Genomic DNA, 14,236 nt, shown 5'->3' on the forward strand with positions numbered 1-14,236 from the left:
ATAGAAATTAGTAAATGCCTTATATATAAATATAGGAATGAGGACATAAAGCTTCAGTATATGATCAAGTTTTTAGCTTAGGGTTACAAATCAATTCTCATCAAATGGTTGGAATTGTTTTAGCTAAAATGTTCCTTTTATAAGTTAATTCTAGTAACCATTTACATGTTATTCTATTTTTATTTTTCATTCATTTCTGAAGTTCCAGCTATGATCTTAGGGTGAAAGTACAGGGAAAAGTGACATTGCAGATTGTCATAATCATTGCTTCTAAATAGCTGACAATTTACAAAAAGCATCTAACACAGAGCCTAGTAGTTGTGTTAGTTGCATCCCTTTTTTAACTCGAATTCTTAGGAGATGATCACCTGGTTCTGATTTTGATAGGTATATATGAAGGGAAGGAATGTGAAGCAGAGAAAATAGCATGGTAGCGAAATGAGAACGTAGAGTACACAGTAGAGTTGCACTCAGGGCCACCCCTTTCAAAACATGGAGAGAAAGAAGAGGAACAAGAAATAATAATTTAAAGAATTTTAATGAGTGGTGATTTTTGCCTAGTGTTTCACTCCATGAGTGCATGCCTATGAATAAGTGAGATAGTAGAAGTGAATCTACTATTTTCTATATTAGGCTCAGCTTCACCATACATATTTATAGAGAGGACCTCTTATTACACATAGCCTGTTTTTTTTTGTTTGTTTTTTTGTTTTTTTAATATATTTTATTGATTTTTTACAGAGAGGAAGGGAGAAGGATAGAGAGTTAGAAACATCGATGAGAGAGAAACATCGATCAGCTGCCTCCTGCACACCTCCTACTGGGGATGTGCCCGCAACCAAGGTACATGCCCTTGACCGGAATCGAACCCGGGACCCTTCAGTCCGCAGGCCGACGCTCTATCCACTGAGCCAAACTGGTCTCGGCCATAGCCTGTTTTTAGTGTTTAAAATACTTTCTATACTTTATCTGCTGTTTAGTCAATCTGCTCACTGGAGGTAAGCTACCTAGTGTTGGATTTACCAGGAAACTTTACATCTGTCTCTCCTATTATATTGCTACAGTGTTTTCAAGGATAATCTTGACGAAAGGCATATTTTACTTTTTGCAGTGACTTTAGAAACTAACGTTCATAAAGTGGGTGGGGCTTCAGCATAATCTAATAAAGCTGGAGCATAGCACTATCAGACAGTGATGGGAAAATATAGAAAGCAAGGTGGTGCAAAAGTAAATTATAGGTTGCCTTAAATGACGCTGAGGGGTTCATTCAAGTTTATTTGAATAAGACACTCAGCTGAGGAATAACTTGGTAAGATCTGTATTTTGGAGTAATAATTCTCAAACCATGTTCCCATGATTTAATAAGCTTCATTGAGGATTTTTATAACTATAATTGAAAAATTTAGTGGATTTTTTATCTAATTTCCAGAAAAATATTAGTGATTAGAATATTCTCAAATTTAAGTTTTTCTCCTGTGGTGAAGAAATAATAAAGAACTATTCTTAAGAAAAAAATCAAGAAATTTACTTTGGCAGCTTGTGTTTTCCATCAGTACATGCTAATGGCTGTGCTTTTATGCTGTCCATGTATAATCAGTCATTTTTCTGATGGCAAAGTTGCTGTAATTAAATATGTCAGTATTTCATGGCGAATTTGTAAACCACCATTAAGAATCTAGATGAACCCTTGCCTAACCAAGTGTGACAGCCTTACTTGTAATGATGCAAGACTGGAGACAGGGAGATCCATTCTCTTAAATCCTTTTTTTCTTACTCATGCATTTGGTAGGTGTGCACAAATGTTTTGAATAACCAGCAAGCAGATATTTGATAATTCACTATGCACCATTAACAGGAGCTTTATAGAAGACCCAGAAAACCTAATATAGTCCATATTGTCAATAACCTTAGTTTTACTTGGGAAGCAAACTATCACGATGTTATAATATTTCAGAGCACTGACTTGACATAGGTGTTCAGAAAGAAATTATCGAGGCTTCAAGTATTCAAGGAGGGCTTCTTAGAAGAGTGGGACTTTCACTGGATCTCATAATCCAGAACGGCAGAAAGAAGGGCTTCTCTGAAGTAACAATATGTACAATGAACATGGACTTGGGGCTGACTGGAGTAGAAGGTATTTACAGGGCATCCTGGAAAACAGCTTAGGACCAGTAAGGTTTGATCAAATCATGAGCATGGTCCAGAAGTTTAATATTCTAGCTTTAAAACTAACTAAATTATTATTCTTTACAACTCTTCAAACCTTTAAAAATGGAACATTTGAATCTTTGAATTATTATTCTTTTTGTTAAATGTGTTTGTAATTCAACTAGGGCATTTTATTGTATTAGTAATTATTTACTAAAATTAGAAAAAAAAACATATAATGAATCACTTTAACTGCCTTTGTTTACATATTCTGTTGTTTTTATATTCTGAGAACAAGTTTGATAAAACATATTCATCCAGAAGTATTTAATGTACATCTTTAATGTGATAGGCAGTGGAAATCAAAGTCCTGGCCATATTCTAGTTGTTGAGGGGAATGGCAGGGAGTAGAGGCTGGACAGAAAGGTAGTCATTTAGGGAAAGAATAGGTTTGTTATAATTTTCAATAAGGTGATCAGAGAAGGCTAACTTAAGAAGATGGTATTTCTACAGAACCAGTGAGCAAAGTTAATAATGATTTATCTTTGGCATTTTTCAAAAGCTATGTCAATTGCATTTTCTCTTTGAAATGAATTGCTTGAGTATAAAAGGGAACAAAATTAGATGTTCTATTTCATGTGCCCGCCAATGATTTTTCAGATGAATGCACTGGACACTCTTGGTCAGACTGCTTTGCATCGAGCTGCCCTCGCAGGTCACCTGCAGACCTGCCGCCTCCTGCTGAGTTATGGCTCTGACCCCTCCATCATCTCCTTACAAGGCTTTACTGCAGCGCAGATGGGAAATGAAGCAGTGCAGCAGATCCTGAGTGGTGAGTTCAAATAGCTAACCATTGCATTATTTTCTCTCTCCCACGTCCCATCCACTAATGAACACAGACAAACTTTGTGTCTCCTGTTTTTAGCAGCTCCTTGGAATGTTTGTTTGTTTGAATATTTTTGCTGCCTTTCCTTGCTTACAGTTTAGCCATTGGCTCTCTCTGTCAGCTTTTTGGTGAGGTGAAGTAGGTATCATGAGAAAAAGGTTTAAATTAAAAACCTGACTTGTGTGTTACAATCAAAAGTTAGTTAAAGCTCATATAAACAGTGTGGAATTATGGTAGCTCTAAAATCTGCCAATAGAGAAAATTTCAGGTCATTCGTATGGTTAGGATCTTTAATTAATTGTTCTTACAAATGTTATATTCTGACCTGTGTTTTGTAATTTTAACTTCATTGTACTGTTATGAAATTACCTTGTGTTTTCCTGGCTTAAATATAATTATAAACCTGACTGAATATTAACAGTGCCTACCTAGTACAATGTTTGATACTTTGAGGAAGACTATACATAAGGCTGATACAAAAATAGACACTAGTTCCCAAAACCCCAAAATTAGACAAAATAACACAATTCATCTACTGAAAAATGATGGACTTGATACAAAAGAAATCTCATATACCTGACCCTTATTTCTCATTTCTTTAATTTTGACTGTGGAGTTTATCTGCTCCAGAATAACATAACATAGTGGAAGAGTAAAATGGGGAAGGCAACAGACTAGAATTCAGAAGTCCTAGTTCTTGTTCTTACCAGTCCTTTACTCCCATCAGGCCCAGGGCCCCCTTTTTATAATGAATATTTTGTAATATCCCTTTTACTGTCTAGAAATTAATTCATAAATAATATGATCTAACTATATGGACATCTTCCAAAAATCTATATTAAATGTCCTAACTATAACATAAAAAAAATGATGGTAAGTTTTAATTATAAACTAGTGGCAATATTTATGTCAAAATTAATGTCAGATTAAAGAAAATAAGCAGTTTTTTATAAATGAGCATTTTAAAATTGTTTTAGAAGATTGGACTTTCTTTCTAATCCTGCTTTATCTAATTGTTAGTCACTAGCTATATGTGGCTAAATTTAAATGTTAAAATTAAATAAAAAATTTAAATCATTTATCATTTGTACTAACCTCATTTCAGACACTGAATAGCCACACATGGCTGGTGGCTACTATATTAAACAGCACAGATAGAGTATTTCTAGCATCACAGACAGTTCTTTTGAACAGATCTTAACCTGAATTCTTCTGATTATATATTCCACTGTGGTTATTGCATTGCTTTTACCTAATCCTTTACAGAAGTAAGGATTTGGGGATTTAATGAAAGCTAAATTATAATTGAAATCTCCCTTTGCATTTATTTGCATTTTGAAATAAGCCACTCAGATCTATTGCCAGTTTTGTAGTCTAATACTAAACAACAAGTCTACAGGAGATTTTTTAAAATAACCAACTGCCTTTCCGGCTTTGAAACTTTAGTTTTTTTGTGTGTTTTTTTTTCATAGTATAGTGGATATTTGACATTATTTTTTTTTCTTTATTGATTAAGGTATCACTACATATGTGTCCTTATTTAGCTTTTTGTTTGTTTGTTTTTCATTCTGGCGAGACAGAAAGAATTGGGGTTTCTAAAAAATTAGAAACCAGTTTCTAGCCTTTGACCCTACATGAAATATTTATTTTCATTCTCTTCAAAGTCAGTGTGCTTATAAAGAATTTTATTAATACAGTATTTTGCCTATCATCTAGTCTTCTTTTTACTATATTTCCTTTTTAACTTCATTTTTATGTCGTTTTTTTTTTTAATTGTGCATCTCTGTATGAAGCTCCTGGGCTCTGTGTGTCTGTGTGTGTGTGTGTGTGTGTGTGTGTGTGTGTGTGTGTGTGTCCTTTCAGCTAATACTTTGTTCACATTATTTCTAAAAATGAATCTAAGCCTGTTCAGGATTTATAATGGATGCATTATTTGTATAGTAATTAACCAATATCTTTAAATAACTCTATTCTTTGATTAGGACTAAGTCTTTCTCATAGTTCTCAAAAGCATCTGAGGCCCGGTGCACGAAATTTCATGCACTGGGGGCAGGGGTCCCTCAGCCCCGCCTGCCCCCTCTCGCAGTCTGGGACCCTTCGCTCCTTACCACCTCTGTACTAGCCATCCGTGAACCCGGCTTCTGGCTGAGTGGCACTCCCCCTGTGGGAGCACGCTGACTACCAGGGGACAGCTACTGTGTTGAGCGTTTGCCCCATGGTGGTCAGTGCGCATCATAGACACCGGTTATTCCACTGTTCAGTCGATTTGCATATTAGGGTTTTACTATATAGCATAACAGTTTTTGTTTGATTGTAAAATTATATCTTTTATAAATCAGTCTGCCTCAAGACAGGTGTGCCAATTTCAAGTCGTTTTTAGAATTTAAAAATTCAGCCATATAATTGTATCCTTCAAATGCTAGAATCAGAAAATATCTGAAGTTCTAATGCTATGTACATAAACAGTTGTCATTTTATTCTGTTGAAATGATAAACTAAAAATATGATCTATGGATTTCCTAAGGCTGTTTCAATGAGTTTGACCAACTACCAGAATCACTGTCATTGGGGACATAATATGCGCCCCTTTAAATGCAGTAATGTCATGCACAGTTAGAATGGAGGCAAATGAGACATGAAAGACAGAATAGGGGAAACCAAAGAGTTAAGATTTGACATCATTGACCCAAAGTAGAATAGCATGGAAGTCAGTTCAGCAATGTCTTCTGAATGATCTCCATGTAAAAAGGAATATTAAAGATGAGCAAAACCTAATTCCCTTCCTCAGTGCTTCCTAACTAACAAATGTAATAATCTCTCTTTTAAAGAAAAATAATTTTTGAAATTTCAAAAATGTACTTTATTAGATGAAATCCTCTATTCTTTCCTCCCTTTAATATTATTTTATCTGCTATTATTATTATGACTAAATAAATTCAATTTCTCTTCCGTTGAAGAGTTCTCATAACTCACTCTGTAAAAACCTTTTTCCTGAACGTAGGACTTTAGAACAGAAAGAGAAGTATTTCCTCTGAAATCTAAAACCTTTTTTTAGCATCAATAAATCTTCCCATTTGCACAGAGGACTGAATAAAAATGTCTCTAATCATAAAGTAATGCAATCTTAAATCTGAAAGGGAATTTAAGGGAAACCAGCAATCACTTAATAGGTGCAAAAACTAAGCTATTAGGTGATTTGTCTATCACAGTTAATAGAGCCCAGTCTAAACCCATTCTCCTGGACTTCAGTCCTTTTTTTCTATTATCTGAATGTGTGTACACATTATAAAAGTCACACTTACTGTTCATAAATGTATTTTGAGTGATATAGTACATTCGTGTGGTTTTTTTTTTAACATTTTCATTGAGGTCAATGTTTAATGCATTTTTGTTTTGTTTATATTGGAGTAATCAAAAGACTCCATTTGTTAGCCTCATACTTATAGACTTAACAGCCTAATTTAATTATATTCTACTTAGTATTTATATCACACCTTCCATTTTACAGACATTTTGAATTGTATTTTCCTAAAGCCACTCAAGAAATGTGAATTAAATTACTTTTTTTTAGTAGGCCTTTTTTTGTACACTGATTATGTTTTCCAAGATCACTGATTTCAGGAGTAGTACTTCTGTTTCATATTGAGGAAACTGAGGCCCAAAAGAAAGGCTAAACATTAATTACTGAAAGTTGAGTGGCTTCCCTAGGTTTGCATAACAAAATCCATGGCAAAGCTTTGCTACAACACTTTGTAAGACCAATCAATCATGAAGATGATCATGATCTCATAGTCCTTTGTATCTTCATTCCCCTTTGCCAAGTATTGACCAGAAAGTTTGAAGAATAGAGTAGTAGGGTTGGAGACAGATTTATGTGTCTTAGAATTTATTTAAATTTGGCTTAGGATGAGATGGATATAGATTAAAGTAAGAAACCACTTATCTCTTGTTTGAAAAAGATAGGTCTCAGAATCTGATCCCTTAATCTCTCTCTTTGTTTTCACCAAATAATTTACCCTCTTTAACTACTCTGTGATTCCTTGAAAGCCAACACTAGTCTTTCCTTTTATGCAGAAAGTACACCTATGCGTACTTCTGATGTTGACTATCGACTCTTAGAGGCATCTAAAGCTGGAGACTTGGAAACTGTGAAGGTAAGTTAATGCTTTTAATGTATTGAGTAGCACTATTGAATCTTTGCTAACCATTTCATTTTAAGCTTCTGAGTGAAACTACAATGAAAGAGATGAGCAGAATAGGTGTATAAACAAGAGAGATCTCTTAACCACAAAAAATTTCCTAGTATGTGCCTTACATCCATTAAACTCCTTTTTAGTCACTTTTCTTCTGGTTATGTGATAGCTCTTTTATTTTCACTTACATTAATCAAATTGTTACTTTTGGCTGCGTTCATAAATTTCTAAGCTAGTTCAAGCCCAGGTAATAGTACAATAATATTTAAAACAATGTTTCTTCAAGTTTTCCAAGAGATTCTCACATTGGCTCTGGGAAAGAATGATCCTGCAACCATTAGGAATTATTTATATGCAGAAGATGGGTTTTCCTTTTTATGTAACTCTGCTTGCTAAGAAAATTTTATCAATCTTTATTTGTGGTATAGAAACAATGGTTATAAATTTAATGTTTCTCAAATAAAAAGTATATTCTAATATCAAATATACTTTTAAAAACATACATACTTCCCATCTACAATCATGCATGTAGAGATAAAGATAGCAGAAAGGGATATAATTTTTGATTTTGTTGTTGTTTTTTGTTTTTGTTTTTTTAAGAAAGGCCGATTGCAATATTGTTATTGGCAATCATACCAGATTATATTTTTCAAACTAAACTTTGTCACTTATTAATAAGCCAACTCTATTTTTGTGATTTTTAGTAAACTAATTTTAGCACTCTTGATGACAGATACTATTTGAAAATGACAGTATACACTTTTTAAGCTCTGTGGCCTAGAAATTTTATTTCTGTTTTAATATGTGGTCACTTTCAATCTCTCTTTCATCTTATAATATCTAAGTTATTTAAAGGAAAATAGTAAATAAATAGCCACTGGAGAGAAAATTTCAAGTTTTCTTAGATCTAAAATTACGGGGGCAGGGCGGGTGTGTGTGCGTCTTTTGTGGGGTTTTTTTTCTTAAAAATACTCTGTAATTTGAAGTGTATCCTAATAAAGGAAAATGTTTAAATATAAAAAATGATTAGGATTCCTTTTCTGTGTTACAGCATGGTAATCTCCGCACTAGAATTGCTACATGTACCCATTATAATGAAATTAAAACTTTTTTTAATATAATAAATTAATAAAATTCCTTATCTTTTGTGTGTAAATATACTGCAGCTTTCAGGTTTCTTAAACAGTCTATTCACAATAAAGGACCAACTATATTTTTTTGAATGGAATCAAAATGGCAGAAGAAAAAGCACAAATTAAGTGAGAATTAGGCTGCATAAATTTCTTTCCCTAGAGGTTTTAGAAAGTATTAGAAATTAGATATTAGAAGAAAAGCTGTTTGCTGAGTAACGTATTTGACATTATATAAAGCAGCTAGAAAGGATGTGAAATTGCTTTGCCATTCAAAAAGAAAGTAAAACAGACTAGAAAATAAAAAACTTCCAAATATTGAAAAGCAAGTATTTAATCAGAATGGGGCTTTATTTTTGTAACCTGGTAAAATGAGTTGTGTTTCTTCATTTCCTCCCTCATTCCTATTTTGCCAGTATTCTCTGGGGAGAAAAAAAGTTAAATTAGAAAATAAGAACCAGAAGAGTAAGTGCTTCAGTCATGTAAGACACCACTGATGTTTACTAGCAATTTTTGCAGCCTTTCTTTTCAGTTTATGTATTAATTTATTCGTTTCTATTTAATTGTATTTTTTTATTCTCGAATTTATGTGTTAATGTAGCCACAGACTCACTTGTCATGAAAAGATAAGATGTTTGACCTGGCCAGATGATAATGTTCTTCAGAAGTTAGAGTCTGGTGCTTTCCCACAGAGTTGATGCGATTGTAGGCTCTCCCTAATACTGCCCAGGCTTGTTTCTGTCATGTAAAAATTGTACCGTCTGAAAAGTCCTGTTTTCACCCTACCAGTGTGAAAGCCCCTACTGAGTATATCAATAGAAACAGGTTCTTCATTTTTAGCCAGCCGTGCACCGAAAAGATCAGGAGATTAATAATCAGGAAAACAGGGCCTCAGTCTTTACTACTCCTTACCAACTCCATGAAAAAGGACTTCACTTAACCTCACTGAGCCTTGGTTTATTTATAAAATGGAGATAATGATCAACTTCACAGATAGCAATTTACTGAAAGAATATGACATTTTTTACAAATTGTAGATGATTGTTCCAGTATCGTTGTAATTCATCTGTCACCACTGGTGATGCAGCCTGTCAGCCCTTACTTTGCTTCTACTGCTTGTAATCAAGGAGAGTGGAGTTGGTACTGAAATGGTAACATTCAAAAGGAGAAGAGGAGATAGAGGAGAGATTTGGAGGGCATAGCTGAAAGAGGTGGAAGTACAACCAAAAATTAGAATATGATTAGAATCAGTTTGACTTGTAGAGTTAGACAAACATCCCCCAAAGACCAAGTAAAGCACTCTGGACTGCATGGCTTTGTTGGTTTTATTGTATTTTTGTTTTGTTTTTTAAGAAAGGCCATTTGCAATATTGTCATTGGTAGTCATACCAGATTATTTTTTTCAAACTAAACTTTGTCACTTATTAATAAGCAAACTCTATATTGGATCAAAGGGCCAAGTGTGTGGCCCAAGCAGAATTAATACAGTTTTTCCAGATCCTTTTTTCTCGCCCCATCAGAGGAGACAAGAACTCTAGGTAACTCTGCAGTCAAGTGGGGTTGCTCTTATTTGAGAGAAGAATGGCTAAGAGCATGCAAAAATGCTGTGACAAGCAGTCTTGGGGAGCAAAAGCCTTATAAAGATGAAAAAGTAAGGCATCAGTTGCCTTGCAAATGCTTGCTTTATTATGGTTTTTTCCTTTTTATTATGATTTTGTGAGTCAATTGCTCTGTAAATAGTAAGGATATTTCTAGACATAGTACTGATTTTTAAACATCACTTGTATTACCTAATCTTTGGAAATAAATATTTATTAGAAAATTACAAGTTATCCAGATACCTGTAGTATTTTGGAGCAAAGTCTGTGACTAAATGTTAATGTTCTTCTTATGTTTGTCTGTGTGTATGTGCCATAAAAGCAACTTTGCAGCCCCCAAAATGTGAATTGCCGAGATTTAGAGGGCCGGCATTCTACACCCTTACACTTTGCGGCAGGCTATAATCGTGTGTCTGTTGTGGAGTACCTTCTACACCACGGTGCCGACGTCCACGCCAAAGACAAAGGGTATGTGTTAGAATCCAGCTGTTTGGGATTCATTTTTTTGAGACTTAAAAAAAAAAGTATTTTAATATTTTTGAAGTCTTTGATTGTTTTCCCTATTTAAAAAAAAGTAATGCATGTGTTTTAAAGTTTAAAAAATAAAACATAGAAATGTATAGTATAGAAAGTAAAAATTCACCTCTTAGAGATTAATTACAACATTAAAATTTTGTTGTAATCCTCCCAATTTTTTAATTGCATGTACTAGTGTGTATGCTGTTGTGGGGTTTGTGGTTGTTTCTAGCATAAATAATGTCATTCCAGACAGTTTGCTTTGCAATTTGCTTTTTTCATCTAGTAGTATATCTTGAATATCTTTCCATATCAGTATTTAATAGTTTATCTCATCCTTTTAATGCCTGTATATAGTATGAATGTGTTTATATAGTTTATAATTTATTGTTTATCCCTTGTTTTGCCATAAAAATGTATAATCTCTTCCAAAAGAAGCCATCCATCTCAAAGTCATCAGTATTAAAATAGAAACATTTTTTTACTAATTCACATCCATATTTTTATATTAGTTTTACTAAATTATTTCTGTTTATCTAGACAAAGTTGTGTGTTTTTTTAAATATATTTTTATTGATTTTAGAGAGGAAGAGAGAGGGAGAGAGAGAAATAGAAACATCAGTGATGAGAGGAATCATTGATTGGCCGACTCCTGCATGCCCCCTACTGGGGATTGATCCCGTCACCCCTGGCATGTGCCCTTGACTGGAATAGAACCCGGGACCTTATAGTCCACAGGCTGACACTCTATCCACTGAGCCAAACCAGCTAGGGCTAGACAGAGTTTTTAAAGCAACCATGAAAGCTATTTAGAAATGCAAGAGGAAGTTTTAATTGAAATGAGCTTCTTCTGAGTTAATTTCACATCATCTCAAAATATAAATAAGTAAGCACCTTTCTATACAATACTATAGAATTAAACCGTACAACTTAGATTTCAATTAACTGTTATGGGACACATCAGACATAAGTATTCAGTAATACTATCACTAGCTCTTTCAAAGTAGTACAGTGTACTGGAGAGCAACATTTGTTAATATTGCCCATTTTAGCAATTAGAATTTTGATCTCAAAACATTAAAAAGAAAAAAAAAGCATGATCTCTAAATAAAAAGGCACTTGTACCTAGTTTGTTCCATGTCTTAAGTGCAACTTAAACTTACCCTTTTGATGCACCTTTTTTTTATGGGAACATTTTTGGTCCCTAGACTATCAGCTGCCTTCTCATCAGAACTTATAGTCATCTCAGAATAGTTTGCTCATAATGAGGCAGCTAGATTCTCTCATCTGACTGGAGTTTATGGTTCACACCATTATTTTCTTTAACAAGTACTTAAGTTTCTCTGTCACTTAGATTTTGAGTTTTCATTGCTTGGCACCTAAATAAACCGTTGCACAGAAAACATAAAAAATAAAAACCAAAACCTAAAGGTAGAATTTGCCTAAATAAATAACCTAAATTGCATTGTACATTTTCTAAGATTGCAGTTATTGTTAGGAAAACCCAAATGGGAGAAAATTTGAGAGATGATAAATTTAATATTGAGTAGTTATTCCTAAAATCACTTTGTAGTGTTGCTGTATATTGCCAGGATGAAACCTAAATTAAAAGTATTGTGATGGAGGCCCTGGCCAGTTAGCTCAGTTGGTTAGAGCATCATCCCAATACCCAAGGTTGCCAGTTCCATCCCCAGTCAGGGCACATACAAGAATCAACCTCTCCCTCCCTCTCTTTCTCTAAATCAATAAATAAAAAGAAAGTATTGTGATGGAACCTTTTTCTGTGTGTGTGTGTGTGTGTGTGTGTGTGTGTGTATTTCAAGGATATTCAGGCGTCCTCAAACTACGGCCCGCGGGCCACATGCGGCCCGCCGAGGACATTTATCCAGCCCGCCGGGTGCTGGTGCCTGTCCTGCTTAGCAGCCAACTCGTCCCGGGCCCGCAGTGCGCATAGGAATTTGTTCATAGTTTTTTTTTTTAAACTATAGTCCGGCCCTCCAACTGTCTGAGGGACAGTGAACTGGCCCCCTGTTTAAAAAGTTTGAGGACCCCTGAATATGTATTTTAAGGATAAGGATTGCTGAATTTATATCCTTCACCAAGAAACTATGGAAAGTTTTTATATTGAAAGGGACATTTTAAAAATTATTAATTCTCACTTGGAAATGGATGACTATATCTTCAAGACCAGAGGAGAATTTTCTAAGTGAGTCTTTAGTATGGTCAATGTTATAGAAGAATTTCATTATTATTTTCATAAGTATCATTTTAACTCAAAAGGTTTATCATATGTCTTAAAAATAATTTTCTTCTGTTTAGTGGCCTGGTGCCCCTTCATAATGCTTGTTCATATGGACACTATGAGGTAGCTGAGCTTTTAGTAAGGCATGGGGCTTCTGTCAATGTGGCGGACTTATGGAAATTTACCCCTCTACATGAAGCAGCAGCTAAAGGAAAATATGAAATCTGCAAGCTCCTTTTAAAAGTATGTAATTTTAAAAAGTATAAAGTAATTATATTTATTTTTGGTTAGTATATAAAATTACATCAGGGTAAATTCTGTTATGTACAATAAGTGCTATAGAGACGCTTCCACTTTCCTTTTTGGGGGATGTTTAAGTGTGGCATCACACGATACTTGCATAGCTTTGAGTAGTGTCTGAAGTGCCTTCAACTGATTTGATTAAGTTCAGATAATTACAGCTCATCAAGGTAGGTTTTGGAAAGAGTTGAATTAGTTTGCATTGCTTATCTAATACTTAGAGTATTAATATCAAAACATTTTGTAAGGAAAAACAAGTTTTTTTTTATCAAGTTTGACTTTTTTTTTTACTGGCTGTTGTTAACAAACTCATTCTTCATTATTAAACATTATTTAACTATATATCTTATAAAAACTTTATTTTAAAATCAGATTTTAATTAAAATGTAAGATAATCTAAACAAAGTTATTTATATAAATTTTTGATATATACATGAAATAGTAGAACTAGTAGTTATATGAAACTAAATAATTTTGTGTTCTTTTTAAAGGATGTGAAAAATGACCAGACATGTAGTTTTCTCTCTCTCTCTCTCTCTCCCTTTTTATTTAACTAGAGAAAAACTTGTCCTGGGTTAAATATAAATAAAAGTCTTCTTCCACCATTCTTATGCCATCAAATATATTATTATGAGTATTGAGAATAACACTGTATTTGATGCACATTTCTATTATCACTGGTTAGTAAGTCACTGTGAATTCATTGTCTATCTTGTATCTTTCAAATTTCTCCAGTGGGCCAATAGCAGACTGTCATAATAAAGATTCTTAACTTTTATTTACTTTATTTCATAGTATATATGATTAAACTCTTAAAAGCAAATTAATTGTCAATACATTTATGCCTAATTTCATGATAGGTGTTAAGACTTACAATAAAAATATTTTAAAATTACCAAATTTCCTTCTGCATTTAGAATTAAGTACTTTTCTACCTGTGTGTCTTCCTCTTTTTACTTCTTTTTTATGATATTCACTGAATATCTTTCTGTAATTGAAATCTGATCAAAATTAACATCCAGACTATTCTTAAAAGGAAACGGTGTTTCTAAAGACAGTTTGGAGTCTGTGAAAGTATATTGGATGAAAAGTAAAAGATACTTAGTATTTCGCCATTTCACCATCCTTAGACTTAGGGCTTTGGTTGAGTAGTAGTTAGAAAGTTGATCCAGTATACTGCTAAGTAGGGAATTTGAAAAATAAAACAGGATACTTCCTCTGTT

At 33.7% G+C, this 14,236-nt stretch overlaps 1 protein-coding gene across 1 annotated transcript in view; it reads left to right on the plus strand.

Moving 5' to 3' along the window:
* Positions 1-14,236, plus strand: part of TNKS (tankyrase) — a 166,837-nt gene that overhangs the window by 126,597 nt on the left and 26,004 nt on the right. The window contains exons 12-15 of the mRNA XM_080659908.1: positions 2,809-2,980; positions 7,109-7,188; positions 10,278-10,423; positions 12,791-12,956. Coding sequence (XP_080516034.1) covers positions 2,809-2,980; positions 7,109-7,188; positions 10,278-10,423; positions 12,791-12,956 — 564 coding nt within the window. The remainder of the gene's footprint in view (positions 1-2,808; positions 2,981-7,108; positions 7,189-10,277; positions 10,424-12,790; positions 12,957-14,236) is intronic.

The sequence above is a fragment of the Plecotus auritus genome (genome assembly GCF_963455305.1).
Source record: "Plecotus auritus genome assembly, chromosome: 3".
In the NCBI taxonomy this organism is placed as follows: domain Eukaryota; kingdom Metazoa; phylum Chordata; class Mammalia; order Chiroptera; family Vespertilionidae; genus Plecotus; species Plecotus auritus.